Genomic DNA, 20,384 nt, shown 5'->3' on the forward strand with positions numbered 1-20,384 from the left:
AGGAGCACAGCAATGGAGTCACGCCTAGGGTAGCACATGGGGCCAAAATTCACAAGTAAATATGTCTGTGGATGTTGACAACACAGTACATCAAACAACCTAGATGGCCATCAGTAGGGGAACAGCTGAACAGTTATACATTTATTCCATGGAATATCATGAATCAATTAAAAAGGATGAATAAAACAGATGCCCATTATATATTAATAATTTTTTAAAGCATCAAAACAATATTTGAAAAAAAGTAAAGGATGGGCGGAGTGTCAATATCACAACTGTGTGATACTCAGTGTCACAACTGTGTGATACTTAGTATCACACCTGTGTCAACATTCTGAGTGTAGTATTTTACTATACAACATGTTACCTTCAGGAGTAAGTGTTAAAGCACATGGGATTTCTCTGTATTATTTCTCAAAACTACACGTGAGTCCACATCTCAAAATTTATAAGTTGAATACAAAAATATTTCCAGTATGTACATAATTGGGGTCTTTTTTCCTCCCACACTGAACACTTATACCTCTTGCCATCAAAAATACTTTTTCACTTTGTAAATAAAACGAAGCATGGGTGGGGTGGGGAATCCCATCCTGGCTTCCCCTGGCTATGGGGATAGACTCAGCTTTGAAGGTCTCCAGGCTCACCCCCGCCTCGAGGCTCCCCGGTCGCCTCCCTAGAAGTCTGGGAGAACTACAAATAGCTAACAGGGGCGGCCCCTCTTGGACCTCGGAGGTCCAAGTCTTGTTAGCCCAGAAGGTAACGCCGCTAGCTCTCCGAGCAGGACCCAGTTACGGAATTCTCGCCCTTTTCCGCTCAGCGAGGGGAAGGCTCTCTCTCTCCCACCCGTCTTCGGTTCCTTCAGGCAGTCATGCCGTGGCGGAGCGTCCTCTGCTCCCCGCGCTCTCCTGAGAGAACGCCGCGCTCCCTCTCTTTGCTCCAAAGACCCAGAAGCTGGTTTAGGAAGACTGCAGCCGCGCTTTCCAGGGAGGGTGAGTCATTTCCGGTCACAGACTCCCTCCCCCGGAAGTAAGGCCTGATGTAAACAAGGGAGTGGGGCTTTAAGGCCCGGGAGGTCAGAACGCCGGGCCGTGGGCGGCACCGAGAGCAGGGGACGCGCAGAGGTCAGGTCAGTGCAGGCGGCAGGGAGCTGGGGCATGGTGCAAGAATTGGTTGCGATCTGGGGGACGGAGGGGTCTTTTGAGCAAGGGTCTTGGTGGATGGGGGTGTATCTAGGACAGGGATCTTGAGTAGGTGCTGGCACTGGACGGAGTATGAGGGTGGTCTTGGACATCAGTGGTGGTAGCGATGTGTGAGGCATCCCTGGGCAGGGTTCCTGGGTGGCAAGTGTCTTTGGAATGGGGGTCCCAAAAAAGGGATCTTGGAAGGTGGGGCTGTCTAAAGAATGGGTCTTTGGGGGCGAGGCGGTCCGGTGGAGGTGGTACAGGGGGGAAGGGAGGACGTTTGGAGAGTGGGAAGGGGTGTGCCTGGGCAAAGGTTTTGGGGAGATGGGGGTTTGAAGGGAGTATGGGGACTCTGGGACAAGAATATTAGGGGGGGTCTAGGGCAGGTGTCTTGTGGGGGGGATTGAGTTGTCCCAGGTAGGGGTTTTGGGAAGTGTGTGTCCTGGGCAAGGGTTTTGAGGGGTTGGGGTGCCCTGGAGCAGGGTCTTGGGGAGACGATAGGGGGTCTGGAGGAGGAACCTTAGGGGGATGCAATTCCTGGGGGTACGTCCAAGCCAACCCATGTCAGAGTCAGGGACAGCAGAACATATGGAAGTGTATGTCCCAGGGGTGGGGGATTTGGAGTGATAAGGGAATCCTCAGGTAGGGTCTTTAGGGCATACAGGGGTCTGGGGAAAGGTCCAGGTTGTCCATGGTTGGACAGAAGTTAGCATGTCATGAGAAGGGGTTGTGTGGAAGTGGGAATGGGATCCTGAAGGGATTTCAGGAAGCCTGTGGGGAAGGAAGGTGTGAGAGAGCTCTGGAGTGGTAGAATAGGTTGGAGTAGAAGGACGTGGCGGGGGAGTTCCTGTGAGCGGTGGACCAACTGTAGCAGGTCTCAGGGCCAGGTCAGGGAGGTGCAGGAAGAGGTGGATGTTTGAGCCCCCTTTCCCCATTTATTGACAGGCAGACTTAGGTGCTGGGTCCAGGTGTAAAGATGAGAAGTGGGTAGGGGGTGGTTCATGGCCATGTTGGGCACTGGGGCCAGGATTGGCTGAGGGTAGAGAGGAGATATCACTGGGATACCCCCTACCCCATTATCTCTTGATAAGCAGTCAGTCAGGGAGGGAGTAAGGAGGAGGTGGGGATGTCCAGGTCAGGGTAGGCCGAGAGAGCTGGAGTCAACCAAGTGTAAGAAGATGTGAATGTTCCTGTCCATGCTCTTTGGGGTCTTGGGAGCTTAGAGTGGAAACCCTAGGATTCTCCCCCTGATTTTGTCTTCTTTGCAGTCCTGCTGGGGTTAGGTAGCAGAGTGGGAGGAGGAAGAAGAAATCAGTTGGGGACAGGAGTTCTAGGACTCAGAGAACAGACCCCAGGACTCTTCCCAACCCTACCCCCATTTGTGTCCAGGGAAGCAATCCTGGACCATGACTCAGCAGCCACTTCGAGGAGTGACCAGTCTGCGTTTCAACCAAGATCAAAGTGAGAGAGGCTTGTGCCTGTGCCCTTTTGGGAGGGAGGGAGGGAGAGAATGGCCAGAGGTGGGTGTTAAACCCCTAGCTTCCCACCTGGACATCCTTTGAGGCAGCCCGGATTCCTCCCGTCCCCAGGCTGCTTTTGCTGCGCTATGGAGACAGGTGTGCGCATCTACAACGTGGAGCCATTGATGGAGAAGGGGCATCTGGGTGAGCTGTCGGCGGGGGAGGGGCAATGGGCAGAAGGGCTGGGCTGGGCATTGGCACCCACCCCTACTGACACCCTGGTCCTTGTCCAGACCATGAGCAGGTGGGCAGCATGGGCCTGGTGGAAATGCTGCACCGCTCCAACCTGCTGGCCCTGGTGGGCGGTGGTAGCAGCCCCAAGTTCTCAGAGATCTCAGGTAAGTGTCCTCATCCGGTCCCACCCTTGGCCCAGATTCCCCGGAATCCTGGCCTCCCGGAGGCTCTGGCAAATGAAGATGTCAGAGTAACTCAGAGTCACACAGTGAGGCCTACGTCTTACAAGTCCTGGATCTTATCACTTGAGAAGCTTGGTGTTTTGTCTTCATTTAACAGACACTTGTTGAATGCCTCCTGTATGCCATGTCCTTACCTATGGAGCGCTTGCTGTGAGCCTGGTGCTGTTGTTACCACTTTACATGTATTAACTCATTTAATCCTCACAGTGACTCTGTGTGGTAGGAAGTATCATCATCCCCATTTTTGCAGATGAAGAAACTGAGGCCCAAAGAGGTTAAGTGATTTATCCAAGGTGACACAACTAATAGGTTTTAAAATCTTGGGGCTGTCTCCCTGATGCCCTCTTGCTTTGAGTCTCAAGCACCATCTTATTTTAAGGGCTTTTGTTGATCCCACTGGGACATGGCAAAAGATGCCCTAGGATTCCTCACAGAAATCTTCTGGGGGGTATGAGCTGGGACCCTGGAGGCAGAAATAGTTACTGATGAGAAGTTACAGGCCTGGATGTGAGTCCCTGCTTGGTTGCTGATGAGTTGTGAGGTCCTTGGCTAGATAGAAAACCCCTTCGAGCCTCAGCTTCCTCATCTGTAAATGAGTATAACGGTTCTAGAACCTGTCTTCTCAGGAATCACATCTACAAGTGCTCATGCTGTGTGAGGTCATATTGCGTGTTAGCAAAAGGTTAAGCAAGTGGGTTGAGGTCCCATGGGGAGTAGGGGTAGGTCTTGTGTCACCAGGGCTGCCCCTCACCCTAAACCTTGGCCCCGACAACACACCCACCTGCCCAGCAGTGCTGATCTGGGACGATGCCCGGGAGGGCAAGGACTCCAAGGACAAGCTGGTGCTGGAGTTCACCTTCACCAAGCCAGTGCTGGCTGTGCGCATGCGCCATGACAAGTGAGCCTGAGGTGGGCTGGGGGTGGGGGAGGTCGGTGGTCCCCACAGCAGGCTAGAGGGTTAGTCCTGCATGGGCACCCTGCCCTCCCCTCACGACCATCCTGTGTTGTGTGATGCCCACAGAATCGTGATCGTGCTGAAGAACCGCATCTATGTGTACTCCTTCCCCGACAATCCCCGAAAGCTGTTTGAGTTTGACACCCGGGACAACCCCAAGGGTGAGAGGACCCAGAGATGCAGGTGTAGTGGCAGGAGGCAGTGGATGGGGCAGAGGGGCAGAAGAGAGATAGAAAGGGGCACACAGAGAGTAACTGGGAAAGAGAGGCAGGGAGAGAGTCTTTGCATAGAGATGCTCCAATGGGCTGAGATGCCCGTACTCCCATTCTATCCATTTTCCCATCCTTAGCCAGTTCTTTCTCTCTACTCTCAGCCCCGCCTCACCCCTGGCTACCTCAGATAGCAGAGCAGAAAGGCTCATTAAGGACATTAATGGGTATGCCAGGGATTCCTGGGCCTCCTGGGGCTGCCACAGCTGCATAGGGAGGCAGGGAATCTGCCTTGATGGTGGGGAGCACACCTGAGGACAAGCCCCCTGTGGGTTCTGTGGGTAACATGTATCATGGAAGGTTGAAGTCCGGCCCTTATCCAGCTCTGTCCATCCTGAGACCCTGCCTGGCCCCAACGTCCTCTTTACCAGCCCCCCACCCCACCCTAGGGCTCTGTGACCTCTGCCCCAGCCTGGAGAAACAACTGCTAGTGTTCCCAGGACACAAGTGCGGGAGCCTGCAACTTGTGGTGAGCTGTCCAGTGGGCAGGGGTGGGTAGGTGGGCTGGCTCTCCCTGTGGACTCTTGGCAACTTACCTCCTTACCACCTACCCCAAGCCCAAACTGCTCCTTCTACCGTAGGACCTGGCAAGCACAAAGCCCGGCACCTCATCTGCTCCGTTTACCATCAACGCACATCAGAGCGACGTGGCCTGCGTGTCTCTGAACCAGCCAGGCACGGTAGTGGCCTCGGCCTCTCAGAAGGGCACCCTTATTCGCCTTTTTGACACGCAGTCCAAGGAGAAGCTGGTGGAGCTGCGCCGAGGCACTGACCCCGCCACCCTCTACTGGTGAGCACAGGGTATGCCTGGTGGGCTCCTGACCTCACACCACATGACGTGGGCGTCACCGCTGGTCTGTCTTTCAGCATCAACTTCAGCCATGATTCTTCCTTCCTGTGTGCATCCAGTGATAAGGGCACAGTCCACATCTTTGCTCTCAAGGACACCCGCCTCAACCGCCGCTCTGCGTGAGTGCCTCCTGCCCCACCCTGCCTCACCCCCATCCCCCTGCCCATATATCACACCTGGGCTTAGCCAGTGTTGCCTGCAGGCTGGCTCGCGTGGGCAAGGTGGGGCCTATGATTGGGCAGTATGTGGACTCTCAGTGGAGCCTGGCGAGCTTCACCGTGCCTGCTGAGTCAGCCTGCATCTGTGCTTTTGGTCGCAACACTTCCAAGAATGTCAACTCTGTCATTGGTGAGTGGGAATAGCCCTTGACTGGGGGGTACTGCATGGGCGAAGGCCTACAAATTGGACCTGAAAGAATTTTAGGACATGGGAGGCCTGAGGGAGCCAAACGGGTGGTTCACTTCCACCATCACTAAGGGAGATGGCACGTGGCAAAGACCTGGAGATAGACCCTGAGCCACGGGACACCTGAGAGGACTGGAGTGTGTGGCTTTGGCAGCATCTAACCTTTTCCAATCCTCCCCCCTCCTCCAGCCATCTGTGTAGATGGGACCTTCCACAAATATGTCTTCACTCCCGATGGAAACTGCAACAGAGAGGCTTTCGATGTGTACCTTGACATCTGTGATGACGATGACTTTTAAGGACCCTGTGGGTTGTGCTAGGGACCTGCAGTGGCAGACTGCAAAGCCTGTGCGGGGGTGGGAGTGCTGTGGAAGCCACCAGCCAGCAAACATTAATGGAGCAGGTGCCCACTTTCCACTCTTAAGAGCAATGCCTAAACAGCTCAGTCGCCCCAAGCACTTCTTGATGACTGTGTGCCCGCAGAGCCAGGCCAGGGACTCAGAGAGACAGCGGCCCCCCTGGGGCTCCCAGCCTGGAGAAGACTGCTAGGGACCCAGAGTGGGTGCCCTAATCCAACCTGTGGGGATTTTTAAAAGACTTCCCAGAAAGAGACGATCTCTGATATGATGAATATGAATAAAAGGCCCTTAATAGTATTTATGGCTGGACCTCGGGAGTGGGGCCTGGAGGAGATGAGGCTGAAAAAGCCCTGCAGGAGTTTCCTGGAAAGGTGTGAACCTCTTGGACCCTGACAGGAAGGAAGTGGGATCCTGCTCGGGTCCTTCTGACAGCCTCTGCATGTCCTCTAATGTCTGGCCACTGTGTGCCAGAGACGCCAGCACTGCCCAGAACCGTCCCTGTGGCGCCCCCGCCTGGGGGTGGACGGGAATGCCTCGCCCCGCGGCGGAGACTTAATTTCCCAGCGGCCCCTGCTACCTTACAGTTCCGGCGTGTTGTTGGTATTTTCGGTCACGTGTGCTGCTGCGCCTGCTCAGTCCACTAGGTCGTCAGGGTAGTGGTTGCAGGGCCCAGACTCCGTTTCCCGGTGTGCCCCACGGTGGCGCGGTGTAGAACGGGTGTTGTAGTCCGGCCGCTCCTCTGACTGGTCCAGCTACATCGACCGGCAGGATGTCGGAGGTGCGGCTGCCACCGCTACGCGCCCTGGACGACTTCGTTCTGGGGTCGGCGCGTCTGGCGGCCCCGGATCCACGCGACCCGCAGCGATGGTGCCACCGCGTCATCAACAACCTTCTCTACTATCAAACCAACTACCTTATCTGCTTCGGCCTCGGTCTCGCTCTGGCCGGGTGAGGGAGGGAGGGAGGGAGGGAGGCGCAGGTTGGCCGGGGGCGCCCGCTGGGCATGGAGGGTGGACCCGCAGGATTTTGAGGGGGCTGCAAGACCTTGAAGGGCGAATTCAGTAGAGTGTGAAACTGAAGGGGAAACTGGGAGACAGAAGGCCTGGAAGAGGAATCTGAAAGGATTGGCCTTTGCAAAGGGTGGGTTTAGGGGCAGGTTGGGATGGGGGGGGCCGGCTGGAGTGGGTCCTGCGGGGGTAGGGGGAAGTGTGGACCTGAAAATAAGGAGGGCCCGAAAGTGGGACACGACTGTGCCTGAGGGTTGATGGGGCCAGATTAATGTGGCCTTGGAGGACTTACGACAGGGACAGGACGTGGTCAAGTTGAAGGGTGGACTTGTGGAGGATCTGGGCTTGGAGAGGGGCCTGGCTATAATTGGAATGCTCCAGGAGCAGGTACCTGTTGGGGAACTTGAGTCTAGAGGGAGGACCTGGGGATGGAAGGCCTGAGACCAGGGAGGGATGGAGAACCTGGAAGAGGGACTTGGGCAGGACTGGAAGTTAAGTGGCACTGAAAGCCTGGAAGGGGTTCTAGTAATGATGGAGGGAGGAATCTATAGGAAATGGGAATCTGGAGAGGGAATTTGAAGGGAAGTCTGGAAGGGACTCTGGGCCTGGGGAGAGGGAAATGTATGGAAACAGAAGGACTGGAAGAGGAATTTGCAAGGGCCGGGCCTTTGCAAAGAGTGGGTTTTGGGGCACGTTGGGATGGGGGGGCCGGCTGGAGTGGGTCCTGCAGGGGTAAGGTCGGAAGGAAAGAGAAGGGAAAGGCTGTGAGCTCTGGGGCCTAGCGGAATGGGAGGGCCTGAAGCAGGAGATCTCAGGAAGATGGGACTGTAGGATTGACAAGAAATAAATGAGGGTCCACAGGGGAGCCCAGGGCTCCTGGGAGTTGGAATCCCTGAAGGGTGGACCTGTTGGAGACAGGACTGACGGGAGTATTTGCCGGGCTGGAGGGTCCGGAGCGGGGGCGGGGGGTGGGGGTGGGGGTGGGAACCAAAGCTCTTGGGGCACGGACTCTGGTGGACGGTGGTCTGGGAGGCACGGGGGCCAGGCGGCCCTCTCCCCGCCTGCCCGGCTAGCTTAGTTCCATTGTCGCCGCAGGTACGTGCGCCCGCTGCACACCCTCCTAAGCACGCTGGTAGTGGCGGTGGCCCTTGGCATGCTGGTGTGGGCGGCTGAGACTCGAGCAGCCGTGCGCCGCTGCCGTCGCAGCCACCCAGCCGCCTGCCTGGCCGCAGTGCTTGCCGTCGGCCTCCTCGTTCTCTGGGCCGCGGGCGGCGCTTGCACCTTCCTGCTCAGCATCGCCGGGCCCGTGCTTCGTGAGTCTCCACTACCCTGAGATGGCCGGGAAGACGGCCACCGCTCGCAAACGGCGCCAGGCCCGCCCTACCCTGGTTCCTGGGCTGAGAGGGGGCTGGGACACCCGGCGGGCAAGGCCACACCTCCTTTACAAAGCGCCTTCCCTGGCTTTGCTCCCCTCCCTGGGAACGCCCCTCTTACAACCGCCCTTCTGGGCGTCACTGCTAGTATGAAGTGCCTTCCACCGGCCACGTCCCCATTACTGGGCACCCTCCCTGGCCACGCCCCTGTTGCGAAGCTCATTACTCCGCCACACTAGCAGGGTTCAGAGGCGTCCTGGCTACCGACCACGCCATTGGTCTGCCTGTGCTCCAGTTCCCTTCTCTGGGCCCCCATTAGCTAAAGGCTGATGTCCCATCCCACTGACCCCGCTCCTCTCGGTATTGCCCACAGTGATCCTGGTGCACGCGTCACTGCGCCTGCGCAACCTCAAGAACAAGATTGAGAACCAGATCGAGAGCATTGGTCTCAAGCGGACGCCAATGGGGTTGCTGCTGGAGGCGCTGGGACAAGAACAGGAGGCTGGATCCTAGAGCCCTGGGATCTGTACCTAAGACATGGAGAATGCCATCCCCACCCTGGCCCAGACCCAGAGCCCTTTCCCAGTCCTCAAAATAGGAGCCCCTGACCAGTTCAAAAAACAGGACAACTGCAACCCTTCCCCCAGGTCCCAAACTGGGATATTCCCTCATACCCAGCCCCCCAGTTTAGGAAACCAGAGTCTTCCCAGCCCTGAACTTGGGAACCAGAGACACCCACGTCCAGCCCAAAACTGGGGCTTGGAGACCAGAGCATCCATGGCCAACCTCAAACTCTGGGCCCAGAGACACTCCCCCTCAACCCCAATCTGGGACCCACCTATCTCCCACGCTCAGCCCCAAAGCTGGGGACTGGGACCAAGGCATTCTCAGATCTTGAACCCTGGACCAAGGCTTTTCCAGACCCCACCCCAGCTTTGAACCCAGGATCCAAGTGTTCTCAGCCCCCATCTGGGTGGAGGATTCAGGTATCCTGACCCAGTTGAACCCTTGGTCCCAGGTGACCCCAACACTCACCAGTCCCACTTGCCTCCCTCCAGCTCTGCTTAGGGATCCTGCCACTCCCCAGCCCACCCCCCACAAAGTTCCACAGTGACAAGGACCAAGGGGTGGGGTGGGGTGGGGTGCGGTGGGGGTAGCCCTGACCAGGAATGGGGCATATATATCAGTGTTGCTACAACAATAAAGGCTGTTGCATTGCTCAAGCCCATTTGGGCCTCCTGGGTAAAGTCTGTGTGTTTCAATGGCCAGAAGTGACCTGCTTTTCAATTCTACCAGAGACTTTCTGATTGGGTCCCTGTCAAATATGTGGGCTGAAGGAGGAGCTCTCAGTTCCTTCCTTGAACCTATTACCTCTAGGGTGGCATTAACACACAAGGGAGTTAAGGGCACGGAGTGTTTGCTGCCAGCATTTGTATTACTCAGGGCTCTTGGCTAGGAATCTGAGCACGGACAGGCAAAGAAGTTGCCCCACATCACAAAGCAAGTAAAACCAAAGCAGATGACATTATCACAGGCTGTTTCCATGATGCTGTATATTTTTTTCTTGTAAAAATACATTACCTAGTCTTAGGTAAAGATGTGGGCCCCCAAGGCAAGGCAGACAGGGAAGCAATGCATGGGTTCAGTTTACACATTTATTATAGAAATCCCCTTCCAGTGTGGGTAGTGTCTTGGGCCCAGATCCATTAGTACAAAAAGAAAAGTTTAACACTAGGTAAAGGGGGTAGGGGAACCCCCAGCTCCAGAAAGCCACAGACAGGTATCATAGAAAACACAGCTCGTGTGGATTTGTTTAAAAAGTGGTGGATGGAAGGAAAGCCAAGGAAGGTGTGACATAACCCGTGGCGAGACGTCACTTGAGGATTTCATTGGCATCTACCAGACGCCAGGTTCCACCACCGCCACATCCCAGGACACAACCCACCCAATGGTTCTGCCCTTTGGTCCTCCTGCGGGGCCTCCTGATTGGGGATAGTCGGGGCAGAGGAGGCTGCCGCCAAAGGCTGGGTCGTCTCACTCTGTGGGCAGAGGCAGCGGGCACAGACAGGCAGACAGGGACTGGGGCGCCTTCAGGCACCCTGGGGGAGAGAAAATGAACACAAGCCCCCCACCCAGACTTCAGTCCTTCCAAATGTGGGCAGAGACTTCATTCCTTCCCAATGTGGGCACCTCCCCAAGAAAAACTGCCCCAGTGGGGAGTGGCAGGGAGTTCTGTTCACACCGGAACCTCCTGGCTGCCCCAAAGTGGGCCCTGAGACCCTATATGGTTCGTTTTGTGGAGGGGGCTCCTGAATGGAACAGGCTGGTCATGGGGACAGGAATGAACCCAACCAGGACGAGATCACAGTTTCCTTTTTTATAAAACGTCTAGTGTTGAGGGAAGACAATGAATACCTAGATCACAACTGTAAACAGAAATGGAGGAAGGGGCTTGGAGTTCCCATTACATCATCCCCTCTCCTCTCTTTTAAGCTGGCGGAGGGCCCCCAGTCCCCAGCACAGCGTGAGAGGAGACACAGGGTGTCAGACACCTTCGTGGGCCCACGGGGAGCCAGGGGCCTTGGAAGATCACATTGGTGCCCCCCAGGACCGAGAGCAGCCACACCCCAGGGCTCAGCGAGGTCAGCTGTGTGCTCCCCAGACTGAAGTCATACCCAGGCCAACAAGGGGCATATGAGAAGGGGTCAGACCAGTGTCCCCGGGGTCTGGGGGTCAGAACCGGAGGACTGCTCCCCCTCTAGCGTCAGGTCACTTAAACGAGCGCTCAGCTCCGGGGGGTACAGGAAGTCCGCGTAGTATCTTTAGAAGGGGTAGCAGGAATCCGGAGGACAGGGTGGGAAGACAGAGGAGAGAGGAAAAGACGGACAAGACACAGAAAGAGAGAGGAAAAGAGGCTCGTTAAAGAGGTGGAGGCAGGCACAGGACAGCACCTTTAGGCTCGCAAGCGTGGGGCGTGGTGAAAAGAGGAAGAAAAAGGCAAGGGGCACAGGACGTCCCTTCCTCCCAGCACCCTAGTTTCAAGGCTCATTTTCAGCTGACATGCACTGGTTGTTCAAATATTAAAATTCTTGTATTAGCTTGGTGAAGAACTGCTGCTACCAGGACCCAAGATACCCCTCCACCGAGACCCCACGGACTAATGCGAGTCAGGCAGGGCCCAGTGACCCCGGGCCAAGGCTGCAGCTACTTCTCTCGTGGTCCATGTCATTAGCTACCATGACTAGCTGGCTCCCTGGCCTGGACACCTTTGCCATCTGCCTCAAGAGACCCCTACCCATCAGTAAAAGCACCCCCCATACCTGCCGGAGACAGGGGGCGCCGTGAAACTCCTTGAGTGCGGGAGTGGCGCCTGGCTGGGGGCCCCATACAGCGCCTGGCCCACCTCATAGCAGCGGGCATGGAGGAAGGGCGGGTGCTGCGGGCCCATGTGGGGGAGCCCAGGCCGGCGCTGGGGCCCTGTGGCCAGTCCCGAGTTCCGGATGTACCAGTCCCGCAGCCCCTCCAGGGCAAGGTTCTTGTGGCCGCTGCGCTCACCAGCTGGGGGGATACGGGCGGGTGGGGGCATCCACAGCAGAGGGTTGGGATGCACCTCTGGGCCCTCAGCGGCCTCCAGGGGCAGGCCACAGGGCTTGGTGCGGGTGGCACGGCTGTGGGGGTCCTTGCTGCGGAGGAGGGGGCTGCTGCCGTCAGCTGCATACACAGGTGGTGGGCCTGGGAGCATGGTGAGGAGCCCATCCCGGCGAGAGAGGGGTCCTGGGACCTCAGCTGTGGGCAGCAGCTCCCCCCAGCCTGTCCCGCCGCCACCGCGGGGCAGGCCCCGGTCCAGGGAGTAGTCCAAGAGGAAGTCCCCACACATAGGCGGGAGCCGGGGGACCCCGCGGGAGGCAGGGGCGGCTGAGCTGGGCCGGGCAGCCCGGGGAGGGTCTGGGGGGCCAGCCGTGCGGGAGGAGAAGGCAGGAGTTGGTTGGGGGCGCTCATATAGCACCTCACTGCTCTTGCAGGCTGGGGTACCAGTGGCAGGGGGAACCAGAGGTGCAGGCGGGGAGCCAGCTCCCCCACTAGCTGCCCGGTCCACCAGCAGGGCCTCGGAGCTATTGCTGCGGCGGGTGCGAGCTGCGAAGAGGGAGGCACGGTCGGAGACAGGGTCCGCCCGGGGGAAGCCCATCTGGGAGTCCTGGCTGCCGGACCACTGGCGAGAATGGAGGCCTTCAGGTCTGGGGGCGCAGAGGTGGGGGTGATGGGAGAAGGGTCAGAAATATCAGGGAGATGGGATGAGTGCCCTCCCTATCCTGCCTCTCTCTGAGCCTTCACTTCCACACCTCCAAAATGGGCCCAGGATTAGAAGCTGTGTGTATAAAGGTGAAAGGTAGTGGCCTGTAAAGAGCAGCAGAGGTTCTGCCACAGACTGGGGAGCCGAGGGGTTAAAAATGTACAGGGGTGCCTGGGACTGTTAGCTCCGAGGGAGATGTAAGTGTGTGTAGGGCTCAAGAGGAAATGCTAGCAGGGGAGGGCGGAGGGCTCTTCCTAACACATCTGACCCCTCATTCCCTGCTAAGGTGCTTCTCAGGGCTCCCCGCCTCCTCTAACATGAGGGCCTAAACCTTAGGCCAGGAATTCAAGACCCTTCCTGAATCCTCTGTCCCATCATGTGTATGAACCACCCAAAACTATCATCCCAACAGCCACTATTCATAGAATGCAAGTGTCACAAGAATGGGGACTTTGTTTTGTTCACAGCCCGGAAAAAGTAGGCACTTAGTAAGTACATATTTGTTTAAGAAGTAGTAGAGTACCATGGTTAAAAGCATGGACTCTTCAGTCAAACTTGCCTGGGTTCAAATACCAGGTCTTCAGTTTACTAGCAAGTTACTTAACCTCTCTGTGTCTCAGTTTCCTCATCTCTAAAATGGGAATAATAATAGCACCTACCTCACAGGGATGTTGTGACAATTAAATGAGTTTGATACCAAGTAAAGCACTGATTCCTAGCAGATGGTAGGTATGCGGTACATGTTAACCAGAACTCATTTATGCCTACAGTATCTTCCACAGGCAGATATTATTATCCCCATTTCACAAATGAGGAGACAAAGATTCAGAGAAGGGAAATGACTTGCCCAAAATGCACAGAAAAGCTCATTCTCAAACTTTGGTGCTTCTGCCCCAGATCCCCACCCCCTTCTCCACCAAGACAACTCCTATTCACCTTTCAAAACCCAGCCTTTCTTTTCTTCTCTCTTTTTTTTTTTTTGGTCAATTAAAAAATTTTTATTTATAATGTGATATTACACATATACACATATGACATATTCCAAAAGATATTTTACCTATATTTCTTTATCATGCAATAGGGTGCATTATGAAAAAAAGTTCTGAAACAAAAATAAAATTCTTGCATTTTCATACAACCTACATAGACTATCAGAATAAAACTGATAGACTCAAAGCCCAGTCTTTCATGTCCCACACCCTTTGATAATGCTCTCCCCAACGCGCCCAGTTAGAACTACCGGTTCCCTCCTCTGGTCTTCAATCTCACCCTCAGAGTCCACTTACTTGCAGAGCTGGGGGCCAGCGCCCCGGGTGAGGACAGGGGTGGCAGGCACACTTCGCCCCTCAAAACTGGAGGCACTCCTGGGCAGCGAGCGTGTGGGGCTAGACAGAGACGAGCAGGCATAGGTGGGGGTCCAGGTTAGAGACTGTACGTAGCAGCAGGCCCTCCTACCAGCCCAGGCTCAGCTCCCACTCCTGGCTCCTGGGGAAGGAGGGGAGGGGCTCACCCTCACCTGGTGGGGCTGGCCACAGAGTTCCGCCGGCTCTTCAGATCCCCATAAAGATCTGACGGGGGTGGTTTCCACGGGGCTCGCCGCTCAGGGCTGCCCCCAGATACTGCCCGCAGCTGGTCCCAGGCCTTCGGTGGTGAAGGGCGCTCACCCAGAGGGAAGCAGCCACGGGGCTCCTCTGAGTGGAAGGGAGAAAGTGGGGGAGAATTCAATGGGAGGGTGCCTGAAGGGTTGTGGGCAAAGCAAAGGGCAGGGGCTAGGGAGGTAGGGAGAGGCAGAGGGCTAAGCAGGTAGGACAGGCTGAGGAAGAGCTAAGGGATGAGGCAGGAACTGGGGCTGATGGGGTGGGGTGGGGGGACTGAAGCAAAGAAAATGGGGGCTCCATTGGAGGATGGGTCATGGCTAAAGAGGAGCTGAAGAGGGAGGGTGGGGGCTAAGCATCAAAAAATGGGCAGATTTGGGGGACAGGGGTCCTCACCATTATCATGGCTGGCCCCAGACTCTGAGAGGGAGCTGCTCTCCGAGTGCAGGACTACGTCCTCTACAGATAAGAAGGGGAGACCCCGGCCTATCAATGCAAGGTCTGGGCGCCATCCCCTTACACCACTGGGCCGTCTCCTCCCCATCCCGTACACTTCCCAAGCATCCACCTTTACCTAAATCCAAGACCACCAGAGGCTTGGTCCCTCACTTTCCTGATGCCTATTCCCAATGGCCCCACCCTTGCCCAGGAGCCACTTTACACAATTCGTCTTACTCGTAGGGCCCCTTAAGTTCTACCTACCTCCCACTTTTCACTGGCTGCTCACCCACTCCACCTCTACCATGTCCCTTAGCCAATGCCCACCTTCCCGCTTTCATTGGTGGGGTGACAGGGCCTGGCTCACCTTGGCTGAGCTGAGCGAGGCGCGTGCCCAGGCAGACTCCCTGGGCAACGATAACTGCCCCAGTGGACAGCGGCAGGGGCTGGGGTGGCGGGATCCCCGGGAGACCCAGGTGGGCCCGGACGTCCCCGAGCTGCTCCTCCAGCTCATGCAGCCTCCGCAAAGCATCTGCCTGGACCTGGCGCCGACGTCGGCGCTGCTCGGCGCTGAGCTCCGGGGCCAAGGCCAGGCGGCGGGCAGCTGCCGCAATCTGCTGCTGCACTGACACTTCGCGCTCCAGGGCCTCGAGCGCCAGCTCCTGCGGGGCCTACCCGAGAGGGTGGGACAGGACCAAATGTTGGAAAGGGAAATGGCCAAGCACCAGGACCAAGTGGTGGCAGAGCCCAGCTACGCAGGAGGCGGGGCCTGCCCCTCCTGGGGGTGGCCTATTCTCCCTCTGGGGGCAGGGCCTGTGTGGATTAGGGCTGGGCCTCTTCATCTTCCTGGGGGTGAGAGGCCTATCCTGACAGGGACCAGCATCCTCTCTCAGACCTGGAACCCACCTCCCTCAAGCTCCTTCCCTCCTCACCTTAGCCTCTTCTTCCCCTGGCTGCAACCCGCTCTCGGCTTCCTCCGGGCTCCTGTTCCACCCCCATGTTGCTCTGCACGCCCATCTGCTCACCTTGGCAGGGCACAAGGAGTGGTGTGCTGGATTGGGGTGCGGTGGAGGGTAGGCGCGGGCTGCAGGCGGCCGCCGGCGGACCAACTGTGGCCGTTCACCAGGCTCCAGTGGGCACTCGGGGGGCAGCTGGCCAGTCAGCTCCTGGGCAGGGGCAGGGGTCAGAGACTACCAAGGGTTAGTTGGGGGGATGTGGCAAAGCAGTAACGACCCCCGAAGGTACAGAAGTCCTACTAGGAGCCCAGCCCTGCTCAGCACCCATGCCTGTTATTTCTCTTCCTCCTCCCAATTCTCCACCAGGTGGGTGTGCAGCAGAGACTCTCAGCCCCTCAGTGGCCCAAGTCCCCAGGGCAGTGGGCACGGGAGGCAGGGAGACCTGCTTTGGAATACAGAATTTCATAGTTTTTATAAAGGTGACACCATCTGTACACTGCATATTATATGACATTCCATTCAGGGCCTGGGCTGCATGCTCTGAACTGCATTATTATTTCTGGCAAACGGTGTGGACATTCACGGCGAGGGGGGTAAATCGAAACTGTAAATCACCCCATGTCAGTTCAGGTCAGGTTTCACTGCCAAGTTTTGGAAATAACTTGTTTTGTTTTGTTTCTGAGGTTTTTTGGATTTCAAACTGTTGATAGGGGATGGTGGCAAAATATCACCATATTTCATTGATTCTCAGGCATGCAAGCTGAGCTTTGGGGAATCTATACCTCGGACAAGTGGCTCAGCCACCACCACCGCAGTCTGCCTACCTCATGCCTGCTCCTCACCCCCCACCGACACCCTTAGGGTACGGCCCTCACCGCCTCCTGGAGACACACTTTTCGTAGCTCCTGAAGTTTCAGGCTCAGGGCCTCCTGCAGGGTCCGCTGACGGTCGAGCAGCCCCCGCAGACGCTCTGACTTCACCTGGGGGGCAGCCTCTCCAAACAGGGCAGCTGGACACAGAGGGAGCAAAGATCGGGGAGCAATCAGGGCAGCCTGTGGCAGCTGTGGGGCCAGGGACCAACCGTTCCCCAGTGGGCAGGTGGTGACTCAGAGCAGGGGAGGAGGCAGCAGGAGGGGGAACCAGATACTAACCTGAGGCACTGAAGGTGGGAGAGCTGATCAGCTGACCTTTGACTTCCATCCTGGTGTTGTCAAGAGGCTGTGGCTGATGGCTGGACAAGGCCTAGCAGTGATGCACGGGAGCCACTGAGGAAGCACATCCGGTGTGCACTGCCAACTTCCCCCTCTACCCAGGTTCCCACACCCCAGCTGGGAATAAGGGGTACCCTGACCCCGCCCAACTGCTTGGCCTGCCCTCTCAGAATCTGTGTCAATGTCAAGGCCCTGGTACCTTGGTTCCCTTCCCATTGAGTGGGAGCACAGCAAGTGGGGAGCTGGGCGGACTTACAATGCCTCCTCAGAGGCCCATGGGCCACAGTCAGGAGTCTTGCCTGGGAAGGGAGAATTAATGGTACAGATTCAACCAACTACAAGAACAGTAGGCATTTATTCAGCACCTGGGTGCCTGGAACAGTTACGTTCTATGCCACATTTAATCTTCACAACCACCCTGTGATGGCCGTTCCGTGATTATTATTACCCCCATTTTAGAGATGAGGAGAGTAAGACACAAAGAGATGAAATAACCTGCCCTTGGCTACAGATGCAGCCAGGCCCACCCCTCCGGTCCAACACTCCCCCTTACTAGAGGTGCTGAACCCCACCAATCCCTCATAAGCTCCCAGCCCATCAGGCCTCCAGGCCTTTGTGCAGGCTGCCGCTGCTGTCCGGAGTGCACTTTTCACCTCTCGCCACTCCAGCCCCTGGTTCTCTCTTACATTCTGGGGCTTCAGTGTCACTTCCAGAGGTGGGCCCCCACATTTTGTCCCCTCACAACTGCTGTCAAACAAGACGGTGCCTCCCTTGTATATTTAGGAGGACAGAAAATGTATCAGTATCTCTGGCACTCAGAACACTTCTGTGCACACATCAAGTGCTCAGTGAAAGTCTGCTGGGTGAATAAAAGAATGACTGTGGTCTGTGGGTCGCTACTTGTCCCAACTCTATCCCGCGGCCCTGGTGCGGCAGGGAGAGCATTCACTTGGCCTCAGGACCCCTCCAGCCCCTCCCCACACACCAGCCTGTCCTGCACCCGGCACAGGGAAGTCAGCCTGCTGGGACTGGGAGTGGCAGAGCCCACAGCTGCAGATAACAAGCTGACTGCCTCCTGCCTCCTCCTCTGCCCCCAGACACCCTGGCTGACCATGGAGCCGGCCTTGGCTGGCTGCCAGCCCTGCCCTCATCCCTTCCTCTGGAGTTTGCTCCCTCTGTCCCACAGCCTGCTCAGTCCCCAGCTGGGCAGCCAGGTGACATCACCTCCCACCACCTGGCCTGACCTCGGTGGCAGGCGATTGGGAGGACCTCATGAGGCCAGAGAGGTCCCATCCCCACCTGCCCCGCACTTTGTCGTGACATGGTGGCCAGGTGTGAAGACCCAGGCAGCCACGGAGGGATGGGTTCAAGCCCCTTCCCCATCTATGCATTGGGGGTGTGGCCAAGCTGCTAATAGGGTGCCACCAGCTTATCAGCAGTCCTCCCACCCACCCCACGGGGTCTGTGCCCCTCCCACAAAGCAGGGGTTCCTTGTCCTCAACAGCAGGGGCGGGGTCAGTCCCTAAAGCCTTTTTGCACATCCAGGCAGCAGCATGTGCTCTGCAGAGGTGCTCACATGCCCTCACCGCCCCCCTCCAAGGTCTGACATTGGCGGCATGGCAGGCTTTCCTTGAGGTCCCAGCTTAGCCTCCTCTGCCCCTCAGCTCCTGGGGTTCCTTCTTCCCCAGCCCCCATTTGGGTTTGAGGAACTCTAAACCTTCCTCCACCTCAACAGGAACCTCAACTCCTCCCCAGTGGGCCCGTTCACCAGGATTGGTCCCACATCCCATACTGGGATGCCTCGAGCCTTCCTTCCCTGGGAGCTCGTGGCATCCTGGAAGTCCGCATGGGGTACAGGCAGGAACACCGACTCCACCCTGTCAGCCTGACCTCGGGGACATAGCTAGGGCCTGAGTCATGGGGTCATCGGGCAGGGTCCACGCTCCACACCCCCAACACGCTCACACCTGCTCCCAAGCCTCTGCCTCTGCTCACCTACCCTCTGCATATTGGCCTGGGGTCCTGGGACTGCCTGGTTCCCACCCAAAGATGGTGAGAAGGGGGAATCCCAGCAGTCCCCTCCCCAACACACCCCCACACCAGCCCCTGGGTCTCCCCACTGGTGACCCTGTGTCCCTGTCCCGTCCCAGGATGGGCTGCAGCAAGATAGCTGCAGAGGGCACCCCCCACACCCAGAGGCGGGCCCAGCAGGTTTTTCAGGTCTGCCCTTCTGACACCACAGCCGAGAAAGAAATTCCTGGCTGTAATGACTATTTACAAGCAAGACACCTCACCTGGGTGGCACCCCAACACCTCAGTGGGACCCCCATTTCCACATCCCGCCACCTTCGGAGCAAATACAAACTCCCAATGTCTGGGACTGTTCCCCACACCGCCCCAGAGGTCCTCCCCTACTGCCCTCACTCTAGGGGAACAGTGTGGAGGACCAGGCAGGTGCTGGGAAGTAGTTTCTCAACAGCCCAGTCTGGGCTTTCCTAGAGGGCTAGGCCCCAGGTTGAAGGAGGGCAGAGGCTACCCCTGCAGGGGAGGAAGGGGGAGAGGAAGTAGCGGGGAGTAGAGAAGGGGGACGCTGGCTTCTCTTCTCCCCCATCCCTTCCCCTCGTCCACTTCCGGCAAGGAATTAGCTTCATGCCAGGAAAGGAAATTGGACATTTTAGGCTTCGCCCCTCTAGCCAGGCCCTCCTTCCTCGCTGTGCCTCTCACATAGACCTGGCTCTCTCCCGCAGGGAACTTCAGCACACCCTGTGCCCTTCTCCCCCCACCCCTCGCCCCTGGGCCCATTGTTCCCAGGTGCTCACCAATGCCAGAGCAGAGAGGTGCTGTGGAGTGGCCTCAGGTACCTCAAAAAAAATAGTTGTATCGACCAGGCCCTGCTCCGGCTGGTAGTGGCAATAAGTGGGTGAGCGCAGTGGCGGATGCCTAGGCCGCCTCCCACTAGGCAATGGCCCAGCCTACCTGGCCAGGGACTGGGCCGGCCCATACCTTTTAACCCTTGCCTGCCTGACACCAGGGCTCTGGCCACCCTTAGGAGCTGTCTTGGAGCCAAGTCCCCTCAGGGTGTCCAGCACGGCCAAGAAGAGAGCCTGGACCTCCCCCCTCACCCCATACACCTAACAGAGGACTGAGGAAGAAGGGCTAAAGGTCGTGGGAGTGGCGACTGCCTCTGGTGCTGTCCAAGTACCCAGATCAGACCCTGCCCACCCTAGGGTACTACCTGGGAGCCAAGGGATGGAGGGCTGGGGAGTTGTAAGCACAGGAGAGGACTTGGGGTACCTCGGGTATGCGTCTCTTGGCAGCACTCCACGTTCCTGACACCCCTACTCTTTCCTCCCAGGGCAAGGCAGGGGTGGGAGAAGGTCTTAGGGCAATTCCCACCCTCACTGGGGTAATAGTTTCCCAAGTTGGGACAGACAAGGTCCACTTTTCTAAGGAGAGACCATGTCTCAAGACCCTACCACCTTCTGCAGCTTCAGAAGAAATCATCCTAGCAAATGGAAGAAACACACTGGTGGTTTAACCCCTCCGGACCCCTAC

General features: G+C 57.2%; 3 protein-coding genes across 17 annotated transcripts; 2 read left to right on the forward strand and 1 right to left on the reverse strand.

Annotated features, from left to right (window-relative positions):
- The first annotated feature begins 1,021 nt into the window (after nucleotides 1-1,021).
- WDR45 (WD repeat domain 45) lies at nucleotides 1,022-6,266 on the forward strand. 7 transcript variants are annotated; one of them, XM_022563751.2, is made up of 11 exons: nucleotides 1,022-1,129; nucleotides 2,574-2,645; nucleotides 2,774-2,848; nucleotides 2,938-3,042; nucleotides 3,910-4,018; nucleotides 4,142-4,236; nucleotides 4,734-4,813; nucleotides 4,926-5,134; nucleotides 5,212-5,313; nucleotides 5,397-5,542; nucleotides 5,789-6,265. In XM_022563751.2, exons 2-11 carry the CDS (start codon nucleotides 2,591-2,593, stop codon nucleotides 5,896-5,898), a joined length of 1,086 nt encoding a protein of 361 aa, XP_022419459.1. In that variant the 5' UTR covers nucleotides 1,022-1,129; nucleotides 2,574-2,590; the 3' UTR covers nucleotides 5,899-6,265. The 7 variants fall into 7 exon arrangements, with proteins under 7 accessions (XP_022419459.1, XP_089760695.1, XP_089760696.1 ...); XM_089904570.1 differs by lacking the exon at nucleotides 1,022-1,129 and having other exon boundaries at nucleotides 1,720-2,645; nucleotides 3,838-4,018; XM_022563750.3 differs by lacking the exon at nucleotides 1,022-1,129 and having other exon boundaries at nucleotides 1,725-2,645.
- A 351-nt stretch (nucleotides 6,267-6,617) lies between these two features.
- PRAF2 (PRA1 domain family member 2) lies at nucleotides 6,618-9,583 on the forward strand. Its single transcript, XM_022563753.3, has 3 exons — nucleotides 6,618-6,906; nucleotides 8,061-8,278; nucleotides 8,712-9,583. Exons 1-3 carry the CDS (start codon nucleotides 6,728-6,730, stop codon nucleotides 8,849-8,851), a joined length of 537 nt encoding a protein of 178 aa, XP_022419461.1. The 5' UTR covers nucleotides 6,618-6,727; the 3' UTR covers nucleotides 8,852-9,583.
- Nucleotides 9,584-9,974: 391 nt separating this feature from the next.
- CCDC120 (coiled-coil domain containing 120) lies at nucleotides 9,975-19,766 on the reverse strand. Of its 9 annotated transcripts, none has more exons than XM_089904566.1 (10): nucleotides 19,649-19,766; nucleotides 16,770-16,860; nucleotides 16,494-16,627; nucleotides 15,595-15,828; nucleotides 15,030-15,333; nucleotides 14,621-14,683; nucleotides 14,146-14,320; nucleotides 13,916-14,014; nucleotides 11,659-12,573; nucleotides 9,975-11,158 (listed from the first exon to the last, which is right to left on the reverse strand). In XM_089904566.1, the coding sequence occupies exons 2-10, from the start codon at nucleotides 16,816-16,818 to the stop codon at nucleotides 11,044-11,046; spliced, it is 2,088 nt and encodes a 695-aa protein (XP_089760692.1). In that variant the 5' UTR covers nucleotides 16,819-16,860; nucleotides 19,649-19,766; the 3' UTR covers nucleotides 9,975-11,043. The 9 variants fall into 9 exon arrangements, with proteins under 9 accessions (XP_089760692.1, XP_089760685.1, XP_089760688.1 ...); XM_089904559.1 differs by adding an exon at nucleotides 17,086-17,128 and having other exon boundaries at nucleotides 9,975-12,573; nucleotides 15,595-15,852; nucleotides 19,649-19,757; XM_089904562.1 differs by adding an exon at nucleotides 17,029-17,128 and having other exon boundaries at nucleotides 9,975-12,573; nucleotides 19,649-19,757.
- Between the last annotated feature and the right edge of the window lie 618 nt (nucleotides 19,767-20,384).

This window comes from Delphinapterus leucas, chromosome X, assembly GCF_059928025.1.
Source record: "Delphinapterus leucas isolate spDelLeu-1000000601 "Yukka" chromosome X, BTC_Dleu_Yukka2, whole genome shotgun sequence".
Lineage (NCBI taxonomy): Eukaryota > Metazoa > Chordata > Mammalia > Artiodactyla > Monodontidae > Delphinapterus > Delphinapterus leucas.

Bases quoted from the DNA above. Each gene is read 5' to 3' on its own strand.
- WDR45 (XM_089904570.1), top strand. From the start codon at position 2,591: ATGACTCAGCAGCCACTTCGAGGAGTGACCAGTCTGCGTTTCAACCAA. The intron at 2,646-2,773 runs GTGAGAGAGGCT...TCCCGTCCCCAG, and splicing joins GCGTTTCAACCAAGATCAAA to GCTGCTTTTGCTGCGCTATG. The intron at 2,849-2,937 runs GTGAGCTGTCGG...GTCCTTGTCCAG, and splicing joins GATGGAGAAGGGGCATCTGG to ACCATGAGCAGGTGGGCAGC.
- PRAF2 (XM_022563753.3), top strand. From the start codon at position 6,728: ATGTCGGAGGTGCGGCTGCCACCGCTACGCGCCCTGGACGACTTCGTT. The intron at 6,907-8,060 runs GTGAGGGAGGGA...TTGTCGCCGCAG, and splicing joins CTCGGTCTCGCTCTGGCCGG to GTACGTGCGCCCGCTGCACA. The intron at 8,279-8,711 runs GTGAGTCTCCAC...TATTGCCCACAG, and splicing joins CATCGCCGGGCCCGTGCTTC to TGATCCTGGTGCACGCGTCA.
- CCDC120 (XM_089904566.1), bottom strand. From the start codon at position 16,818: ATGGAAGTCAAAGGTCAGCTGATCAGCTCTCCCACCTTCAGTGCCTCA. The intron at 16,628-16,769 runs GTTAGTATCTGG...CTCTGTGTCCAG, and splicing joins TCCCACCTTCAGTGCCTCAG to CTGCCCTGTTTGGAGAGGCT. The intron at 12,574-13,915 runs GTAAGTGGACTC...CTGCGCCCCCAG, and splicing joins GCTGGCCCCCAGCTCTGCAA to ACCTGAAGGCCTCCATTCTC.